The sequence below is a fragment of the Marmota flaviventris genome, chromosome 2, assembly GCF_047511675.1.
Source record: "Marmota flaviventris isolate mMarFla1 chromosome 2, mMarFla1.hap1, whole genome shotgun sequence".
Lineage (NCBI taxonomy): Eukaryota > Metazoa > Chordata > Mammalia > Rodentia > Sciuridae > Marmota > Marmota flaviventris.
In genome coordinates, this window is record NC_092499.1 from 68,725,238 (window position 1) to 68,747,713 (window position 22,476).

The 22,476-nt window shown below is 39.1% G+C and overlaps 1 protein-coding gene and 1 pseudogene across 10 annotated transcripts in view; both read right to left on the reverse strand.

The window, feature by feature from the left end:
• The window catches only part of Syne2 (spectrin repeat containing nuclear envelope protein 2), a 332,720-nt gene that overhangs the window by 76,699 nt on the left and 233,545 nt on the right, over nucleotides 1-22,476 (reverse strand). For all 10 annotated transcript variants that reach the window (XM_071607983.1, XM_071607984.1, XM_071607982.1 and 7 more), the window contains 15 exons: nucleotides 22,263-22,384; nucleotides 21,953-22,094; nucleotides 21,046-21,177; nucleotides 19,754-19,906; nucleotides 19,441-19,650; nucleotides 18,014-18,115; nucleotides 16,774-16,893; nucleotides 16,426-16,626; nucleotides 14,386-14,559; nucleotides 13,117-13,248; nucleotides 10,418-10,614; nucleotides 9,344-9,476; nucleotides 8,016-8,198; nucleotides 7,453-7,596; nucleotides 1,750-1,926 (listed from right to left, as the gene is read on the reverse strand). In XM_071607983.1, the coding sequence (XP_071464084.1) occupies nucleotides 1,750-1,926; nucleotides 7,453-7,596; nucleotides 8,016-8,198; nucleotides 9,344-9,476; nucleotides 10,418-10,614; nucleotides 13,117-13,248; nucleotides 14,386-14,559; nucleotides 16,426-16,626; nucleotides 16,774-16,893; nucleotides 18,014-18,115; nucleotides 19,441-19,650; nucleotides 19,754-19,906; nucleotides 21,046-21,177; nucleotides 21,953-22,094; nucleotides 22,263-22,384 (2,322 nt within the window). The remainder of the gene's footprint in view (nucleotides 1-1,749; nucleotides 1,927-7,452; nucleotides 7,597-8,015; nucleotides 8,199-9,343; nucleotides 9,477-10,417; nucleotides 10,615-13,116; nucleotides 13,249-14,385; nucleotides 14,560-16,425; nucleotides 16,627-16,773; nucleotides 16,894-18,013; nucleotides 18,116-19,440; nucleotides 19,651-19,753; nucleotides 19,907-21,045; nucleotides 21,178-21,952; nucleotides 22,095-22,262; nucleotides 22,385-22,476) is intronic.
• LOC139704803 (S-adenosylmethionine decarboxylase proenzyme-like) lies at nucleotides 4,901-6,430 on the reverse strand (annotated as a pseudogene).

A 22,476-nucleotide genomic window follows, 5' to 3' on the forward strand; every position in this document is an offset into this window, starting at 1 on the left:
GCCCTTTTTATTTTTGAGACAGGGTCTCACTAAGTTGGTGAGGCTAGCCTCAAATTTGGGATCCTCCTGCCTCAGACTCCCAATTTTGCTGGGATTATAGGCATGTGCTGCTGCACCCAGCTTAATATTCACATTTTTAAAATTAGCTTTTAATCATAGTATATATGAAGTTTCATATTGCTTTTCCTATGTTTGAAGGCCTTGCTGAGTTATGACATATGCTTATATTACTTTTAAAGACTGCTCAGTATTTTATCAAATGGACATAGTATCTTTTGATTAATTATTCTCCTAGAGTTTGAAATTAAGGCATTCTGCATTTTTGCAAGTATAAGTAATGTTGAGCACTTCATGCACACTTTTTTTTTTTAATACCTACTTTAAATAAATAGATAAGAGCTGGATTGCTGGGTTAAGAGAAAAGATGGTTTTTAAAATTTCCCAATGCTTTCCAAAAAAGTAATGAAGCCATTACAGTATCAGCAACATATAAATGTTCACTTTGGGCTTATATTCTTGTTTTATTAACATTTCCTAAGTCGGGCAAGGTGGCACACACCTATAGTCCCAGCTACTCAGGAGGCTGAGGCAGGAAGATTGCAAGTTTAAGGCCAGCCTTGGCAAATTAGCAAGAACCTGTCTCAATGTAAGAAAACAAAAGGGCAGGGGATGTACCTCAGTGTTCAAGTGCTCCTGGGTTCAATTCCCAGCACCAAAACAAAAAACAAAACAAATTTTCTAATTTAATAAGTGTATGTTACATCATTTAGTTTAAATATCTGATAATCAAAGTTGACATATTTCAGCGGCACCTGAATTAATGGGTGGGAGCTTGGTTCCTATTTTGTGAAATGTCTGCTCATGTTCTATGTCCATTCATGTATTTGAATCTTAATTGCATAAATCTATTCTCTATACAAAAAAGAGATCACACACACACTTTATACTATATATTTTTAGTGTATATATACACTACATATATATATATATATATATATATATATATATACACTAAATATATGTATACTATATATATACTATATATAAATATATACACATACTATACATACGTATATATGTATATATATAATATTTTTCAGGAATAAGTTTTTTTCATCTTTTCAAGAATCATGGAGTAAAAAGCCTACCAAAAAGCCATAGGCAATTTTTTTTCCTTTTCATAATCTTTTCAAGGCTGAAATAGCTTTGGGTCCCTTTTGAACATCTGCTTTCACAGAAAATGTCAAATTCTCTGAACTTTTAGTAGCCTGACATAATATTGACATCTTTTTAAATGAAAGTTTTCCTCTTTACTACCTAACTCAATTTCCCGCTAAGAAATCTCAACAGGAATATAAGAATTATTTTCATATTCCATTACATGTACCCATAGAGAATGCTAAAACATAGGGTCTATAAAGAGGCTATGATTATTAGGTTCAACTGTAAATCAACCATCTGGATGCCTTTTTTTGGGAGAGATGACTGGGGGTGAACCTAGGGACACTTAACCCCTGAGCCACATCCCCAGTTCTTTTTGTTTTTTTATTTTGAGGCACTAAGTTGCTTAGGGCCTCACTAAATTACTGAGATTGGCTTTGAACTTGAGATCCTCCTGCCTCAGCCTCCTGAGTCACTGTGATTACAGGATAGGCCACTGTGCCTGGCCTGAATATCTATTTTAATTTTTTGGAATGTGGTGTTTTATAAAGGCCAAAACATGCCTCCAACCGTGACCCTGGAGCATACCTTTTTATTCAGGGTTCCATGCACTCGGTGCCATTGGCGGTTCATCTCCCCCAGGTGCTCTGCAAACTCCGTCCTTTCATAGCGCTTGCTTTCTACATCACAGGTGCTTAACTGAAGCAATGACTGGTTAACAAAGTCAACGATCCACTGTTTATAGTCCATTTCCATTCTGAACTCCTAAAACACAAAGAAGTGGAATTAAACACGCAAAGTCTGAATGAAGTCCATTAGATGAACTGGATTTCCCCCTGGCTGGACTCTAGGGGGCGCCAACCTCCCACCCATTAATTTAGGGTGCCCTTGTCAGGAGTTACCTTCTACCTTCCCCAAGTCTTATCAGGAGGCTGCTTTATTTGAGTAGGGATTCTTCTTGGGGATTACATATTCCTGGGAACAGAGAGACTCATTGCTTTCAGACTGACTGGAAAGTCCAAGGAAGCACCATATATGGTAGCTACTGTCATCAGAATGTATATCAGGTCCCTGGAATCTTGTGAGAGAATATGGGAGAGCTATACTGGATTCTGAGTTTCCCTGAGGGATCATGGAGACAATAGGCTGGAAACAGAAGTTGAAGCTTTCCCAGAAAACCCAGAACACCTTTAAGGAATTTAGGCTGCTTCTTTGTTCCTTGGGCAACAGACTCTGCCACCCAGAGTAGCTTGGATGACTTCACATTCTATAGCAGTCCTAAACCTACTGAAAGGCCAACCAGGTTCTTGTCAAGCCTTGGGTTTTATCTGGGAAGGTTCTAACACATCCTATGGAGACAATCCAGGGGGGTCATCACGTGGCATGGGCTAGGTTACTGCATGCAGCCTGAGTAGCCCTTTTATAGACTCTGCTACCCACTGAGGTTAGGAAGTGTCGGTATGTAAAAACATTTTCTGCTAATATTATACTTGGTGATCAAGCCATTCATCTCCTCCCTATCAGAGACCAGCTCCAGCAACTTGCAAGGTCTTTGAAAGTAACAGCCAGCCTTGTCATTCATCTTTGCATTCCCAGTGATTAGCACACACTGCCTGACACTTCTTTTTTATGGGTATGAGAGAAAAATTTAATTGTTGTTGCAAAAAACATCTGTATGAAGTAGAAACTGGTTTCAATAATATTAGTAGAGGTATAGCGATACCAGACTTCAAACTATACTACAGAGCAATAGTAACAAAAACAGCATGGTACTGGTACCAAAACAGGCGGGTGGACCAATGGTACAGAATAGAGGACACAGAAACCAATCCACAAAACTACAACTACCTTATATTTGATAAAGGGGCTAAAAGCATGCAATGGAGGAAGGATAGCATCTTCAACAAATGGTGCTGGGAAAACTGGAAATCCATATGCAACAAAATGAAACTGAATCCCTTTCTCTCGCCATGCACAAAAGTTAATTCAAAATGGATCAAGGAGCTTGATATCAAATCAGAGACACGCCGTCTGATAGAAGAAAAAGTTGGCTACGATCTACATACTGTAGGGTCGGGCTCCAAATTCCTCAATAGGACACCCATAGCACAAAAGTTAATAACTAGAATCAACAAATGGGACTTACTCAAACTAAAAAGTTTTTTCTCAGCAAAAGAAACAATAAGAGAGGTAAATAGAGAGCCTACATCCTGGGAACAAATCTTTACTCCTCACACTTCAGATAGAGCCCTAATATCCAGAGTATACAAAGAACTCAAAAAATTAGACAATAAGAGAACAAACAACCCAATCAACAAATGGGCCAAGGACCTGAACAGACACTTCTCAGAGGAGGACACACAATCAATCAACAAGTACATGAAAAAATGCTCACCATCTCTAGCAGTCAGAGAAATGCAAATCAAAACCACCCTAAGATACCATCTCACTCCAGTTAGATTGGCAGCCATTATGAAGTCAAACAACAACAAGTGCTGGCGAGGATGTGGGGAAAAGGGTACACTTGTACATTGCTGGTGGGACTGCAAATTGGTGCAGCCAATTTGGAAAGCAGTATGGAGATTTCTTGGAAAGCTGGGAATGGAGCCACCATTTGACCCAGCTATTCCCCTTCTCGGTCTATTCCCTAAAGACCTAAAAAGAGCATGCTACAGGGACACTGCTACATCGATGTTCATAGCAGCACAATTCACAATAGCAAGACTGTGGAACCAACCTAGATACCCTTCAATAGATGAATGGATAAAAAAAATGTGGCATTTATACACAATGGAGTATTACTCTGCATTAAAAAATGACAAAATCATAGAATTTACAGGGAAATGGATGGCATTAGAGCAGATTATGCTAAGTGAAGCTAGCCAATCCCTAAAAAACAAATGCCAAATGTCTTCTTTGATATAAGGAGAGTAACTAAGAACAGAGTAGGGTTGAAGAGCATGAGAAGAAGATTAACATTAAACAGGGATGAGAGGTGGGAGGGAAAGGGAGAGAGAAGGGAAATTGCATGGAAATGGAAGGAGACCCTCAGAGTTATACAAAAGTACATACAAGAGGAAGTGAGGGGAAAGGGAAAAATAATACAAGGGGGACAAATGAATGTCAGTAGAGGGGGCAGAGAGATAAGAGGGGAGGGGAGGGGAGGGGAGGGGGGATAGTAGAGGATAGGAAAGGCAGCAGAACACAACAGACACTAGTATGGCAATATGTAAATCAATGGATGTGTAACTGATGTAATTCTGCAATCTGTATATGGGGTAAAAATGGGAGCTCATAACCCACTTGAATCAAAGTGTGAAATATGATATATCAAGAACTATGTAATGTTTTGAACAGCCAACAATAAAAAATTAAAAAAATATATTAGTAGAGAATATGTTCTAGAAAGTAGTGGAGGTAACTGGATGTAAAATTCTGGCAGTAATTTAATAGAACAGGCCCAGATGGTTAGGCTGAGGCCAAAAGCCTTTCTGTGGGGAATTTGGGACGATAACTGCAGGAATGGTACACTGTGCATAAAGCAAATTGGATTGTTTTGACAAGTGTTGTAAAGTTTCATATAGTAAAAGGCTTCTCCTACATGCACTTCAGTTTCACAGCAAGAGTGGCCCTGAACACCCCAACACAGAGGAAAGCATTCATGCAAGATATCTAACTTCTGATACAAAGCATACACTTCAATATGATCACATGATCATTACATCTAGGGCCCTGTGCCCTAGATGGTGGTGGTTATGGACAGCATGGCCCTGGTAAGGACATCTAGAAAGCAGCTATCACCTTCTATCTGTGTTCTCTTTTTAAGTTTTTTTTTTTCCTTCATTTTTCTTAATTCTGCTGTTGTTGCAAGCTTCTTAGCAAAACTGGTAAAAACAAAACTGTAATCATTGAACACAGCACTCTTGCAATCAAGACTTTCAAACCTTCAGTCTTCTGGGGTGAAGAAAGCACAGTACGAAATTTAGAACTCTGATTAACAAACAAGGTGGTCACAATGTTTTCCTGGCTTCAAGACTTCCACAACTTTCCCAAGAGGTCATCATAAGAGGGCTGACTTAAGTTTGTTTCAAAGGTAACATAAGAAACTACTGGTTCTGGAGTGATGGGAACAGTCCCGTAAGTTCCATCTGATTTCATTCCATTCATTGAATACCCACCAGGATTGAACAGTGTGGCATTGATGACAAGAACCTGGTATCAATCAGGTCACAAATTCTACTCTCCTGAGTGACATTCTTTGCAGTAACACAATCTTTCGTGTAGAACTGGTCCATAACTGCTGGGTCAAGCTCACTCATCAAAATTTCTATCTGACTGTTAGACTATTACCCGACTCTCTGGGAAATCCAGAGTACACAAGTACCAAATAGTCAGAATTCATAACATCCCATACACTATGTGGCTCCACTTGGAAAAACTGCATTAAGAAGCTCTATTTCTTCCTGGAAATTCTGGTTTGGGTATCATTGGTGAGAAGGCTTCATGAAGCTTTGAAATGAGTCAAATTTATTGTAATCCCTAGCAAACTTCAACAGGGGAACCAGTGCTTTCAGTAAAAGGGTGGCACCATGTCTTCAAATGAACCATCAATTGGAGACAAACACTCTACTCTCACTGAATACATGAGCTTCCTGCTTGCCAGTTTTTATCACATTTATGACTGAACATTGCACATCCTTCAAAAGTACATCACACTCAGATCTTGGGAGAGTGTGAAGATCCCAAGACCCTTGGCTTGCATTGAGCTGCTGCTGGGAGCACCAAACCTCTAGCAGCTTCTCGGGTCCTTGGAAAAAATGTGTAGAGATGGCAAACAACCAACACCCACAGAAAATCAACTAAATTAAATCTCTTCTCCAGCCGCTGGGGATTGTTCCAGCTGTTACTGAAGTTCAGGTTACTTTTTTTTGTTTTTTGGTATAACTTTACATTACATTTTTAAAAAAGGGATTAATAAAAATTTCCCAGCTTTGCATGTGAGAGAGAGAGAGAGAGAGAGAGAGAGAGAGAGAGAGAATACCAAAGTTGAATGTGAGTCTGTTGGAAATAGAGGCAGATATAGTTCATTCTCTTGTTGTCTGCCGCTTTCCTGTCACAGAGAGTAGAGTGAGCACTAGCTAGTGTCACTGGCCATATTGTGTAAACCTAATGTGCCTTCTTTAAATGTTAATTAAATGTACACGAAATGAAGTACACAGAGAGGGTCACATTCATATCTGTAGCAGGATATCAGCTTTTTCTTCCTCATTCTCTTGCTGTCAGAATTTTTATTTCTTTATTTATTTTGATACCAGGGAGTAAACTCAGGGACCCTTAACCACTGAGCCACATCCCCAGCCATTTATTATATTTTATTTAGAGATAGGGTTTTGTTGAGTTGCTAAATGCCTCTCTAATCTGCTCAAGCTGGCTTTGAACTCATGATCCTCCTGCCTCAGCCTCCTGAGTTGCTGGGATTACAGGTGTGAGCCACTGCATCCAGCCAGAATATTTATTTATTTTTCTTTCTTTCTTTTTTAACTTATTTTTTACATACATGACAATAGTGGAGTGCATTATATTCATAATTATGTATTCACAGCACAATTTTTCATAACTCTATCTATAAAGTATGTTCATGCCACATTATGCCATTATACATGAGCTCTTATTTTTTTTGCATACAATTCTTAATACACTTTTATACCAAAATTTATCATATCTCTGTTTGTACAGTATTTATTAAAACCCACTGGAGGCCAGCTGTTGGGCTAGGTGTGCTATTCTTGGGAGGTGAAGGATAGCCCCTGCCCTCGAGAAGCTCAGTCAAGTTAGAGAAGCAGTTGAGTAAATAAATGATAATTTATAAATAAAAACTAGAGAGCAACATGGAGACATTAACTCAGCACTGTCCGTTAATCCGGCTGGGAGAGCCAGAGTGGATTTGTCAATGAGGAGAACCTTGAGCTGGCTCTTGCAGGATGATTAAGAGGATGTCTGCAGCTAAGTGGCAGTCCAGGTCAGAGGTATAGCATATTGACTGGGGAGGTAAAGGAAGACCTGAGTCCATTAAAAGCTTGGATGGTCCTGCAGGGTTCAGAGCTATAAAGAAATGCAAGTGAAATAAAAGCCAGTGGACTACCCCATCATTTCTAGAATCATCTACCACCCTATTCTCTACTCCCCAAGTCAGTGTTCCTACATTATTTCCCACATGGTTCTTGGTTCAGCATTTCCCTTCCAAGTGATATGACTTCTTATTGAAAAGACTGTGGCTCCCTGCGTAATTACCTTGAGCTTCTGAAGATTCTTCACTTGAGACTCAGAACTAGGGAAGTGCACCGAGTCTCCACCTGCAGCCTGATACTCCACGCTGTTCATCCAGCTAATCATTTCTGTGATGGCTTTACGAGATGGCAATTTCTCCATCTGAAGCTGCAAGGACAAAATGATTTCCATTTAATTATCTACTGTTAACGAAATGATTCAGGGCATCACTAAAGACGGTATCTGGTTTGATATAAGGTCTTGCTTCATAATGATGCTGGTTACTCACAAAAACAAACCCAGTATTCAAGCTCAGAAAATGTGACACCTACAAACAACGGTGAAGACCTTCACATAAACGAACAGAGTGGCACAGATAAACTGAAAAATAAAGTAATTAAGCCCAATTTCTCTGTGAAGAAAGATCTCATTGGAGAACAGTCCAGTAATGAAGACCTCTATATTCAGTGGTGCCAGAGAAAAATAGGTAATGTCAATGAAAATTATTGAGTCAGAAAAATAATTTAAAAAGAGTTGTGAGCTAACAAGTGAATGCTAATTTAAATGTTGGGTGTCTAAACACTTACCTGGTGAAGCTTTTCTTGAATATCTGGAAGCTGAGTTATGAGCATGGTCCACTTTTGTTCAAACTGTGCTAGGGAGGCTCTCAGCGTGGCCGTGTCAGTTTCCTTCAGGTGCAGAAGCTGGTTCCCAGTGCTTAAAACTGCAGTCTTCAGAGAGGACTTTCCATCCACTTCCTTGGAAAATTCCTAAGGAAACAGTTGTAAAGAATAGAAACGTTTAAAATTTAAATACAGTCAGAGCAACTGGCCAGAGTGCAAAACTAAATAGAATAAGAGTTTGAATGTCTGTGTACACACACACCCGGCTTTGCCTACCAAGTGTTGGCACTACTCCGTATATTAGATCCACATGGGAGAACAAAAGAGATGGAAATCCTGCCCCTCCAGAAATTTAGAACCTAGTGGGTTTTTAGAAATAGACAAGTTATTTCAGTTTCAGAAGAAACCATGGAACTCAACTTCAAGTTCAGATTACATGAACCACTTGCAATGAATTTTTAACTAAAATATTTGAAAAATTTCCCATGTATATTCCCAAGTATTTAAAAAATTATTTACATTTTAATACCAAAGTGAAGTGAGTAACCATAGCTACAAAATGTATTTTAAAAATAAAGGAAAAAAGATAGGAATAACTAAGGGCAAAGATTAAGGGGTCTCAGGAGTGCATTTTATATTACAAAAGTAATCCTCTTTTCCAGAAAAATCCTCAAAACCACAGAACAAAATCTTTTTAGTAGAAATGCCAGTTCTGTATCCAATAATTTAAAACTGTGTATTTATTAACTTAAAACATTTATGAATTAATAAAGGATAGCCTTTAGTTTGAAGGATAGCCCCTGCTCTCGAGAAGCTCAGTCAAAGTTAGAGAAGCAGTTGAGTAAATAAATGATAATTTATAAATAAAAACTAGAGAGCAACATGGAGACATTAACTCAGCACTGTCCGTTAATCCGGCTGGGAGAGCCAGAGTGGATTAGTCAATGAGGATTAGTCAACTATCTTACATAGTTGTTTTTAAATTTTTGGGGGAGGTATTTTCTGTATTTGTAAAGCATGTCCTATGTCAAAGCAAAATATTTATACATAGTATATATTTTAGTGTAATAGACATTTTAAAATAGTCAATTAAAGATACATTCTATCATTATAAATACATAAATAAATAGTATAAGCAAATAATTATAAGTTTGAAGACCATAGATACAATAACCTCAAATCTTACTCCTTACCCACAAATGAAGGGAGATTATCACAACAATCCTGAACCTGTTCCTCTGATAATTTATTTCTGACCAAACATTATTTGAACATATTCTATTGCAACTTACAAAAAATTTATTTATGTTGCTTCTGATTGTATCCAAGTCCTGAGACGCATTGAGGGACTGTTCTTTCCAGTGATTCAAAGTTTGCTGAGAAGATTCCAACCACTTGGTTAACTCATCTGAATCTCTGTTGTAACTAACAGGAGCAAAGTGGGAGAAAGGAAATTAGAAAGGTACTCTGATGATGAGGTGTACCACTAACATATTTCTTCTTATTTTATTTTGTATTTGCCTGTGTTGATCAGCCCTATATTTCAGAAAATCAAAACAATTATAAGGATTATATGATGGATTATTTCATGCCTCAAATGCAAATATCTCTTAATAAATAAAAATAAAATAAAATATTCTTTATTTCTTATTACAGCTACACAAAAGTATACTCCTGTGTAAAAAAGAGATTATTTTTTAATCCATCAAATGTCTTCTATAAATGCATTTAAGTAAACATACAACAAGCATTTGTGCAAGATGTATAATAACAAACTGCTGTTGCCTGGATTCAAAAATTTTTTCTCTGATATCTGATAAAAATGTCCAAACAAAGTGCTGCTCTTCTTGTCACTTCTAAAACTTGTTTAGGTTAGACAGCCCTTGAGAGGCAGGGATGAGAATGAGGCTTCAATACTCTGTTTTCTGCCGTCCTTGAATGCTTCAAGGTTATCCCAACTGAGCAAAACAAACCCTCTGATGAACTCAAAAGACTTTTCCAAATCATTGTTTTAGCCAAAATCATTTAATTTTGTTTAAATTTTAGAACTTAACAAAGAGGATAGAAAAACTGCAACAGCATAGGGTAAAGGGAACATGAACTATTTTATAATACAGTTCCTAGTTTCCATAAATCTATATCAATGTTCTCCAGCCAACTGATTCCTGAGTCTAGCACACCAATATCAGAGGCCTGTATCAGATCCCATTAATCCAGAAGTGGACCCAGGTGCTTTAGATTGTCAAAAAGAACAGCACAGCATAACCGGGAGACTGCATGCAAAATTTAGTTGACTGCAGAATCCCTCTGAAGTCTTTCTTCACAGCAAAATTTAAAGCCAATCATTTCCAAAGAAAAAAACATACCTGAGTAGATGCTTGAGAAGTGTTTGCAGTCTGTGCAGTTCAAGGTCAATCTTCTTGTTCAGGGACAACCACTGCTCTTCCAGTTTGGCAATCTGTCCCTCCAGTTCAGGACAGCTCACAGATGCCACCAGCTGTTTGCCTTCATTTAGAGTTTGGTAGAGCCGGGCATGCTTTCCATCAATGTTTCTTTTTATTTGCTAATAAGTCATGGAGTGAATGATTTTTTTAAAAACCATCAAGTCTACCAATCTATTCACAAACACAAAAACCTACGTTCCAGGCTACTGAAGAAATGAGAATACTTAAGCAACATTCAAGACTGCAGTCTGGCTGGACAGACGTGATTAATGGGCCCCTTTCATAAGAGGGCCTGATTAATGTGTTTCTATAGAGCAGCTCTGTAACTTAGTACAGGTAAACAAGAAACATGAAATTTGTTGATTAAGTTCTGATAGTTAATTCTTCCAACTAAAAACAAAAGAAAAAAACAAAACAAGGTGGCAGTCTATTGGCTGCTTTCAGCTTGCAGACGGATTTCTTTCTTTTTCAAACAAGGCTGGCCTGGACACAAGGGGTCCTCCTGCCTCAGTCACCCAAGTAGCTGGGACTATGAGCATAGGCTACTGTGCGCCTCGTTTTTCAGTCAGGTTTTGATTGACCTCAAGATTATTTTGAAAATCAGGATATTTTACATAGAATTGACATAAAGTACAGAAATTAGGATTTCCAGAGCCCTGGGGGAAATCCAGAAGGTGTAGGGATTGCAGTTCTGCATTGTCCTGTGGCAAAGCCTGGCTGGAAACAAGCAGCCACAGCTTCCTTTAAAAGGGTCTGCTCTATTCAGTTCTTTCCCACCTCAGTCCTCACAACCCTGACTGCAGACCCAGCCAGGATTCCTCATTCCTGTTCCTGCCCCTAGGGACACTGCAGACTGAGACCCACATATGAAAGTGATAAATATAAAAGATGCAAATACCAGGGGAAAATCATTTCTACAGTTTTCCGAATAAAAGGATCCAGGAGAGAGAAAGAGAACTTCAGAAGAATAAATTAAATCAGCACATCATTCAACTCAAGTCATGAAAAGAAAAAGAAAAAATCTTCAAAACTGCAAATACAATGACCCCCTGAAGAGAACTGTCTTAAGGCAATTATCTTCCACAAGCTGGGTTCAGCTAATCTCACTTATCCTGATAGCTGTTTAACCTTTAAAATACAAATTATTATCAAAATAGAACTTTTGCGATTTTCCAATTAACTTAAACCTTTTTTAAAAATTACCTGAATATTTCATTCCAACTCCCTTTCCTCCTTTTATAATCCTTTCTCCTCCTCCCTGAGCTTAAAGGCTAGAAAAAAAATCCAACATCAATTTTTTAAAAAACGTCCTAGTTTTCTAAGCCTAAGTGCCAGACGTTTCACCGTTACAATATCTTGGAGAAGTTTCATTCCTCCATTTCATACCTGGGAGACAGACTTGATACCCATAAACCTCTCCATGATTATAAGGACCAAGATTGGCCTCAGGAAGCCTATTTGTGTGAAGGGTTTTATGGGATGTCTTCTTTTAGTATAGCAAATTTATTTAAAAGACTTAGAACAATGATTTCTTTAAAAAAAAAAATACTTTAAACTTAAGGGAACCATACTCACATTTTAAGAGATGTGGTCACTTTTTGGGGAGGTCGAGAACAGATAATGAGGCTCATTAAATGGCTAATATTACTTCTTACTATGGTATGGTTTAAAATACTGTTTTCGACTGTGTTCTTTCAGCTGTGAGATGGCATGCTCTGTATCCCCAGGCCTGCACCCACTCACCCCCTGGGAAGACCCAGATTCATCTACTCCAGGCTCTCTGGGATGCTGGAGGGTATAAACAGTGCCCTGACCTCTGGAAAGTGTTATCAGCAGGGCACTGCCATGCATCTTGCTTTCACTTCCCATCCTGCCTCATCAGGCACAAAGCTGACTTTTGAAGCTTTCATATTCATCGTTGGTGATTTTCTCTAGCAGCACAACTCAAATTCTGACTATGTATTTTCAGGTAAAATTGAGTATTTTAAGCTTCTGATGGAAGAATTTGAAACTTGTTTTTGTCTTAGTCTTGTTCTCAATGCCACCAGAAATCATATTAATGTTTTATCTTTTCTATGACATCAAAATTGGAGACACAGACCCTTCGATAATAACTGGACCAAAAATGACACAAGAAATGCTTAAAAGTTTGAAGTCTTTTTAAAAACATTGCAGGAGGCAACAGATTCTGCCTGTCTCATGGGCTAGATCCCATCAGGGCTTCATTGCAGTAAGAAAACTAAATATATGTTTATTCCATTCTCAGCGGGTTTCTATACTAGTAGTATATTGCTATTCACCTCTTGAGACAGGTGGGACTGGCTTACTTCTCTGTTCTCAACAAAAAAAACAAGGTTTCGGAGGCAGTAAGGTCACAAAAGTGACCAGTGATGGAACAGGATTTGAATTAGTCTTCAACCCAAGCCCAACAGGTGGCTATGCTGAGGAGCCCACATGGAGCCTGCCATATCCCTACACTTGTCTACCTGTGGGCTGGGTGACAAACAATATTTCATTTCAATCCAAACCATTCAGCTTCAAAAGCAAGCAACTTAGTCAAAACAAGACACCAAGTGCTACGGACCATGTCATTGGCAACTTAAATTAGGAAGCAAAAATACCTGATAAAATGATATCCTTTCCACTAATCTCTCCTCTGTTTCTTCCACCAAACTCACAGAAGGCAATGTAGAGACAAGAATTTCCAGGTCCTTTTCCAGAGATCCAAAGTTTTCATCGAATTCTTCCCATTTCTAGAGAATCAACATAAAATCAGAGATGTAACCCACCCTAAAGAACGAATGTATTAGGCAATTCAGGTAAAATGATTAGATTATGAACATTGTAACCTCAAGAGGATTAATCCATCTGATGAATAATTTGAATGGACTAGTTGGAGGTAATTATAAGCAAGTGAGTAGTTGGTCACTGGGTATGACCTTGGACTACATCTTGTCGCTGGCTCCTCTCTCCGTTTTCCAGTTGCCATAAGCTAAGCAGTTTCCTTCTGCCATGCCCTACTGCCATAACGTTTTCTGTCATGGACTGAACCTCTGAAAGTGTGAGCCCAAAATAAATGTTTTTCTTCTCTTAAGTTGTTCTTATCAGGTGTTTTCGTCACAATGACAAAAAAAAACCTAATGCATATTGTTTCCATAAAAGAGAGCTACTTAGGGTCCCAGCACACCACAGAGTTGAGTTATTGTCACCAAAAATGATCTCTTGGAAAAATCACCACCTAATTCTCATCTCTCTTCAAGTAGTGGGTTACCTGGCTTTTCTAGGGCATTCACTGGGCCCATGCAATGTCTTCTAAATATGATGAAATAGTAGTATAAATATAAACTTGGCATACTAGAAAGATAAATGTTACCATAAAATGCTATATCACATTACCAAATTCAATATTCCTTTCCCTTTTAAAAATTTCCTTTATGTGCTAGCTAACATTGGTTGTGAATGGTTTAATATGCTAGAGAGGGAAACCTTAAAGCTGAAAAGAAACTTTATACATGCTCAATTTTCCCCTTGGAATTGAGACAGCATGGTTATGAATTTGGCAACAGAACATCTGGGCCAGGGGTGCAGTTTCTGAACCACTAACTGTCATTCAAATGATCTGGCTCACAGTCTCAACGTGCTTTCAAGTTGGTTTATTCATACACAAACCTAAAAGGTAGAGATGCCATATCATCCCAGATGTGTGCATGATGGAACAGGACTAAAGAAAAGCTAGGGAGGAGCCTCAGAATTAGACCTGGGTTCACATTCCTCACTGTTATTTCCCATTTAACTTTTGCTTAATAACCGGATACTTGATTCTGACACCTGAAGAGTGGTTGAGAATCAGGAATTCTCAACTAAGGGTAAAGTTCAAGTAAGCCAAATACCTGCAACAAACTCTGCAGCTTCATGCCAAACTGCTGTGCCTTTCCTTCCAGGGATTTAACTTCGGTTACTTGTTCTGCCCAAAATCTCTCTCTCTTTGGCAACACGGAAGGAAACATTTTGTCATAGTATGTTTGGATCAACAACATGTTGGCAACAAGCTTCTTGAAAAATACCTATAATACAGAAAAAGGTTTTAAATATTTATTTTTAAATTGTGAAAATCATATAAGCCAAGTTACCTTAACTTTTTTTTTCCCCCATGGAGAGGTGGGTACCAGGGATTGAATTCAGAGGCACTCAACCACTGAGCCATATCCCCAGCCCTCATTTGTATTTTATTTAGAGACAGGGTCTCACTGAGTTGCTTAGCACCTCACTTTTGCTGAGGTTGGCTTTTAACTCACGATTCTCCTGCCTCAGGCTCCTGAACTGTGGGGAAGTTACCTTAACTTTTTATCCAGTTATTTTTGTTTTTTAATTCAAAACCCTTGGATATCAGGGACAGTCAAATGTATCAAAAGATAAAAAGTAAACTGAAGTGGATCTCTTAATCTTAAAAATTAATGGACACTGAACAAATTATAAAGAAATATTATCCTAGGGGCTGGAGGTATAACTCAGTGGTATGTATGAGGGACTGGGTTTGATCCTCAGCACCGTATAAAAATAAAAAAATAAAATAATATGAGGGACTGGGTTTGATCCGCAGCACCGTATAAAAATAAAAAAATAAACTAAAGGTACTCTGTCCATCTACAACTAAAAAAAAAATATGTGTGAGAGACACACACACATATACACATATATATGAGAAATATTATTCTTAAGTAATATTTTCCACAAAATATTCTATTCCATTATTGTTAGTCAACTTCAATTTCAGGCAGCTCTTCCTCAATCAGTTGTTTTGAGTTGTAAAACATTATGAGAAGGTGGCTGAATCATTTGAAGACAGTAAGTACAAATGCTTGCAGCCCACATGCTTAGCAGACAAGGTTCCTAAAGCCTGTCTCCTTCTAAAACTCTGGCTTCTACTCACCAAAATGGCTAAGTGAAGGGAATTTCCTAATGGAAGCTGATAGGGATCCCTATCCACAAAATGGACCATATTTGTACCTCAAGCATCTTCAAGGTTCCTCTCATTTGCAGCCTGCTACCTCTGCTGGTTGTTCGGAGGGACCCCTGTATTAGGCAAATCCCTTCTCCTGTTCCTTGAGAAGGACACATACAAGGAAGGGTTTGTGAAAGCATCTAGCAAAGGGTCTGGAACTCTGTAGATACCAATTTTCTCCTCTTCCCTTCCATCCTACATTCAATATTTAATTTTCTATTTTTCTTAGACTAAGGCATCCTTTCCAAAGGCCCTAGACTGGCAGCTTGTTCAAGGTAGGGACGATGCCTTATCCATTTCTCATCAGGAGACTTAGATTACTGCACCTCTTTAGCCGGTGATGATAAGAGGTTTTTATTTAATAAAATGAATGGAAGATGGAAGAATTTATTGTGGTATTATTCTATATAAAAGTACCTCTTCCTTGTAATTCCAGTTCTCAGAAAGCTAACCCCCTTAGGTCCATTTCTCCTAGGCTCTCATTGAATGATTCCTAATTTTTAGTGGAAATTTGTTTGAAGACTCATTGATAAAAGTCCATCTTCTCAATCAGCTGAATGCTCTATCAACATAATGAGCTGTGTCTGTTTTCACTGAAATATATTCCTAGGGGTCCCCTGATATCAGTCTGCTACACACTAAGAGGCTAAGTGATGTTTTTTTTTTTTAAATATTTATTTTATAGTTGGACACAATACCTTTACTTCACTCATTTATTTTTTACGTGGTGCTGAGGATTGAACCCAGGGTCCTGCACGTGAGAGACGAGCATTCTACCGCTGAGCCACAACCCCAGCCCTAAGAGATATTTATTAGAGGAATAAATGCTGCATGTTTCACTAAGAAGAAAATGAATCGTTTCCATTCAAAGTCAGAAGAGCCTTAAGGTTTTAGTCCAGGACAAGGGGATCCGACCTGGGTATCTTACCTTGTGATTTTGTATTTGAGTCTGTAAGGCAACTTTACTTTTGGCTTGTTTTAAGTGGCCATGAGCAAGAATTTCCTTTCCAATATTTACTAGTTCCACTGTGCCTTGTAGAAGGGCATGTTGCTGGCTCTCAGTGATGAACGGGCTACTGAACCCAGAGTACCTCGCTCTCAGGATCCCCCACATACTGTCAAGTACATCCTGAGAAGGAAAGAGCAGGTGTGCACAAGCAGTTTCATCCAACCAGAAAAAAAAGTTCAAATGCAGGTCAACATTCACTAGGTGGAAGACCAAAGCCTTCTCCTGTACAATCATCGCACTGAGTGAATGTGTTCTGCCCAGACATACCTCTAACTTGTAAACCTCCTGGAGTAAAACACAGGGTAAGCGAAGCCTCTCCCCTTCGTCTCTTAGTTTGGCCACTCGGCTCTCAGAATTCTGCAGCTCTGCTGTATATAAATCTGCTTTCTAAGGGAGAGATGATACAAAAAAGGAACACCCTTTAATAAGCCTGAAAAGTCTATATATTATTTTAAAAAGAATTAAATAGTACAGAAAGGAATTAGGAAAAAAAAAAAAAGGATCATATTTACCTCTTCCTCACCTCCAGTTCTCCTTGTCAATCTGCCTGGAGGTCACACAATTTGTTCCTAACACATTCTAAGCATACACCAGTGCAGGTACACATGCACATCCTTAAACCCACTGAACTATCCTATAGTCATTCCTCACTTATAAGCCCTTTAGCATCTCTTCATATCATGTATCTGGCTCTTTTTTTTTTTTTTTTTAATGAACCCAGGAGCACTTTACCACTGAGCTATATCCCCAGTGATTTTTAATTTTTTATTATGAGACAAGGTCAGGCTAAGTTGCTGAGGGCCTTACTAAGTTGCTGAGGCTGGCCCTGAACTAGTGATCCTCCTGCTTCAGCCTCCTGAATCAATAATATTGCAGACATTGTACCAGTCATCACACCAGTTGGCTCCTTTTAAACAGATACATAGTGTGCCATTGTAAGGATGCACCCTGCTGTAGTATTAGGCAGCTCTTCATGGACTTTTGGGCTATTTACAGTACTGCTAGGTCCATCTCCAGATATTTATGATATTTATGTTTATGCATTTATTTTGTGTCCTCAGAAAGAGTACAAATAAGCCCCTAGAACAATAACTGAACATAGTAGGTTCTCAGTTAGTATTTGCTCAATTAATTAATGAAGTCAAATTGCTTGTGAATGGAAGAGCATTCTAGATTCTGTCATACAGCCAAATGGTTCCCAGAGGCTGAACTAATTAGTGTTCTGACCAAGAGAGTGAGGGCCTCGTTTTCCATCACCCTTACCAACACTGGACACATTTAACATTCTGCCACGCTGATAGGTAAAAATGGTCTCATACTGTTAAGTTGTTCTTCAGAAAGGACTACTTGGGAGATATTTTTAAACGTCAAAAATCAATAGTTTCATCTTCTTGCTCTCCTCAAGCCTGGCCACCGCTCACAAAGGGTAGTGGTTCAGAAGTACCATCTGGTGCACAAGACTCTCTGGCCCGAGGTTTAGGTTAACTTGAAGTATTTCACTGATTACCTGAAGCTGTTCACCAATACTCTGGCCACGCATTTCATTCAAGGACTGTTGTAAAGCTGTCTTATTCTTAATGAGTTGATCATACAGTCGCTTTATTTCATTCTGTATAAAAAAGATAAGTGCAGGAAACTGAGCAATCTCATTTAGGCCTTCTTTGTCTTTTTTATTATATTTATAAATTTTCAGAATTTGTATAAATTTATATATACATTTTCTGAAAATTAATTTAAAAAATCTGGAAACTTAAAACACATACAAAAATAGAGTAATCCCCGCCTTATCATCACTGAGCTTCAACAATTATTGGCTCATTACTGACCTTCTTTCCTCTATAGCCTCCTCCAGTTCTCCTGGCTGTTCCTACCACCTCCCCCCTTGTTATTTTGAAGCAAATACCAGAAATCAAGTTATTTCATCACTATGTTTCAGTAGGTATCTCTAGGTGACGAAGCTCCCTCCTTTAAAAATACACTTCCTCCAAAATAAAAAATAATTCCTTAGTATGGTTAACCATCCAGACAGGGCTCATGTATCTGAGAGCCTACAGCTTTTTTGTTTTTTTTTTTTGGTTTGTTTCATTTGGGATCCAAATGAGGTCTGTATGTCACGATGGAATAGTATGTCTTTAAGTATCTCTGCACCTGCTGACTCTCATACCACCTTTCTTTTTTGTTCCTTGGATTTGCCCCACAGTGCTGTTTAACGTGTTCTTCTGCCCGTCTGTCAGTTTGACTTAGGTTTTAGAAGCTTGATTGGATTCAGGTTTGATTTGTATGGGCCACACTCCTTCATAAGTGGTGTTATGCTTCATTTCTTTTTCACTAGCCATTCTGAACTAGTTTCCCTGCCTCAGCTCCCCCCCTTCAATTCACACCAGACAACTGCCAGACAAATCCACCTGAAACCTACATGGATTGTCGTTCCTTTGCTGAAAAAGCTTAATGGCTTCCCATTGCCTAGAAATTTAACTACAAATCCTCCCTGTGTAATCATTAAATGGCTAAATGTAACATAAGAAAGGAAACACCATGGTAGCTCATGCTAATAAATTCATACCCAAGATTTTGGAAAGGGCTTTTTTTTTTTTTTGGTACTGGGGATTGAACTCGGGGTACTCACCACTGAGCAACATCCCCAGCTCTAGTTTTCTATTTTATTTAGAGACAGGGTCTCACTGAGTTGCTTAGCGCCTCACTTTTGCTGAGGCTGGCTTTGAATTTGCAATCCTCCTGCCTCAGTCTCCTGAGCCATTGGTGTGCCCCACTGCGCCCAGCTGGGCCTCACTTTTAAATGGTCTCCAACCACGAGGACTAGTGGGCCTCACCTTCTACCTTAGCAATTTCTATTAACAAATGCCACCAAGAACATGGTGCATGGGAACAAGGAGTCCATGCTGTGCAAAGTCACCCATGAGCTCAGAGTCCTACCTGGTAACTGTGCTTGTAGTCCAGGCCAGCTTTCAGGGACTTGCTTCTAGAGGCAGCGCTGGCCTGAGTGTGCTCCAGGCAGACCTGGAGGCTACCGAAACATTCAAGGAGCAAAGTGGTGTTCCTGCCAGACCAAGCCATGGCTTTGAAAAGATCATTCTTCTTGTCACACAGAGCTAAATAAAGTTTCTTCAACTCGAGAGCCAGTTTCTGCAAGGCGGAGGAAGTAGACAGAATGAGCTCTGACCTCAAGAGGCTTCAGTGCTGGCCTAATAAGTGGGGCTGTTGGAATGGCTGACCATATGGGCCCTACCTCGTAGTGCTCCTGCTGGGCAGAGACATCCTCCCTGAAGAGCCCCGGTGTCTGCAGCATCTCCTCCACACTGCCGAGGCACCGATTGAGGCTCAGGAAGAGCTCAAATAATTTTTTATCCAAATCGTTATATGTTTCTTCTGTCATGTTTTCCTGAATCGAGAAAAAGTAATCATTAGGATTCCTCGTCTTCCTAAACCTACATTTTTTTTTCCTGGTTTCCATTAAAACTTAAAATTGATATCATACTTTTTTTTTAAAAAATAATAAGCCATTTCAAACAAATGATCTCCAGAAACTGAACTAAGCAGTACTCGCACTAATTAGTGAACTAGTCTTTTCTATGAAGTAGGTCATAGAATAAATAAATAAAATTAAATTTTTAACTTTCAGAAAGACAGGTTTAAGAAACTCAATGTTCGGTTGTTACTTGACTATTGAATGGAATGAAAAGGTAAGTCGTGAGATAAAGGGCTTCCTCAGCAGGACCATTCAGGTACAGTTGTGGTCCCAGGCCAACCACACTGTCCCTCTTCCCCCTGCTTCATGCCCCACACATTTTAATGTAGGAGAAAGTGGGTTAACGAAATCAAGTACAGCCAGGAAAAAGAAAAGAAATCACATCAGAGAAGCTCAAAAGGGTTGATGAGGAAAAGGAGGTATGGTATCTTAAAGACAGGGATGGATTGTGGAGTGGGGAGAAGTCAGGAGTGTCATTTATGGGCTGACTGCAAGAATTAAGGACATCCTGAGAGGTAACATCTCCAAAGAGGTCCACGGGTAGTGTCATCACATTCTGGTGATTTGGGGAGCACAGATCTGTTTCAGCAGAAGCTGTTGGAACCACCTTCTTTTCTTCACCCATGGTCACCTTGAATTCCTGACTAGTTACAATTAGTTAGGAGCATGCCCATGCTCAGAATCACTCCAACTTGAGCTGTTTCCTGCGGTCTTCTCTGATGGATACCTAGCATACACTGAGCATTTGGCATTAAGCCTACTCAAGTTTGGAAACCATACCTGCTCTACCCTCCTTCCCTGCCCTTCCAGACGAGCACGGCAGACAGAACTAATCCATCATCATCCTCTTTCCTATTGATCTTGGGCTCAGACCCATAATTCTTTGAACACTGCACTCTAGGCAGTCACCACAAAATTTATCAGAGTTGGCAAACAAGATGAATTCTATTTGTTCAGTGAAGAAAATTATGACCAATTTAAATGAGGACATCCTATCTCCCTCTTTTTTTGCATTCAGGTAATGAGGAAAATAAGCAACAGGCAGTTTCTACCTGTGTCTGAAGATTATTTGCTTCTTGACGCAGGTCTTCGAGTTGGGTGGTGTACATTTTCAGCTCTTCCGTTGTAGGGTATCTAAAGTTATACACACTCACACTGGGTAGAATACTCATATTGGTGGTAACCTATTTGAAAAAGGGAAACCTTATTAGTGACAATTGGAGACCCTGCTGATGCTACTGTAAACAGAAAAACTGCCTCAGATGCTGTCTTTGGAGTTCCCTTCTCGGTAAGCTTTTGTACCTTGGCATTTATAAGGAAGAATAAATAAGATTATTTAATTACTTATAATTTATTTATTTAGCAGTACTTGGGGTTGAACCCAGGGTTGCTCTACCACTGAGCTACATCTCTAGCCCTTTTTATTTTTTACTTTGAGGCAGGGTCTCACTAAATTGCTGGGGCAGTCTTGAATGTGCACTCCTCCTGCCTGAACCTCCCAAGTAGCTGGAATTACAGGCATGTACCACCATACCTGGCCAGCACTGTATCATTTTTAAAGTGTTTTTTAAAGGTTAACTTATATTATTCATTCCTTTACTCATTCAACAGAGAGTAACTGAGATTATCTGATGCCCAGGTACTATGCTAGAGACTCCTGGGTGAATCACACAGATAGGGTCTTTCTTTTCAGACCTTCTGATGGGGGAATTCAAACACATAGGTGGAGAGTTTAGGAAGAGCTATGATCAGGGAAGCCCACGGTGCTGGAGGAGCACCTGAGGCAGAGTTCCAGAATTGAGAAAAAGTATTGAACAAGTGAAGAACCCAGATGGCACACCTTTGCTATCTGAAAAGAAACTGCTACATGATGCAAAGCCTATGTGTTTATTTAATGAGGGCTTGCTGGGTTCCAAGGACGCGAGGGCTGCTTGCAGTGTGTGCAGAATGCAGACTGACCTGAGGCCCCACGAGCTGAGGAGGAGGTAGCTTTATTTTTGAGGACAGTTCATGATGAAGATATTGCCATTTATCACCATTTTGACCCTGAGGTGAAAAGATCAAGTCTGGAGCTTCATTTTCAGGGCCAGATGCCTTGTTGCTTTTAAGGAAGCGAAAAAGGTAAAAAGAATAATCAGCATGAAGAAATTTAGGAATTACCTTTAGATAATGTTTTGTGAGTGGCTTGTAAAACAAACAAACAAACAAAAAAACCAAAACGGTTCTCCCAGCCAAAAATCTACTTAATGTCCAACTGTTTAAAAATCACCTCACAGATGATCCCTGAGTAGTATCTTTATCCTGTTGGCAATACTGCAGCCATGTTTTCTTAGCATTAAATTCTATAAACTTGAGTAAATCTTTCTGTTCCATTGGTTTTAACTCCAGAACCTAAAATTGAATAAGATTGAAAAGGTCTAGTCAATCCAGTTTTTTATTTAGTACCTAAGGATTTAAGTCATTGTTGACCATTTCTCTTTCTT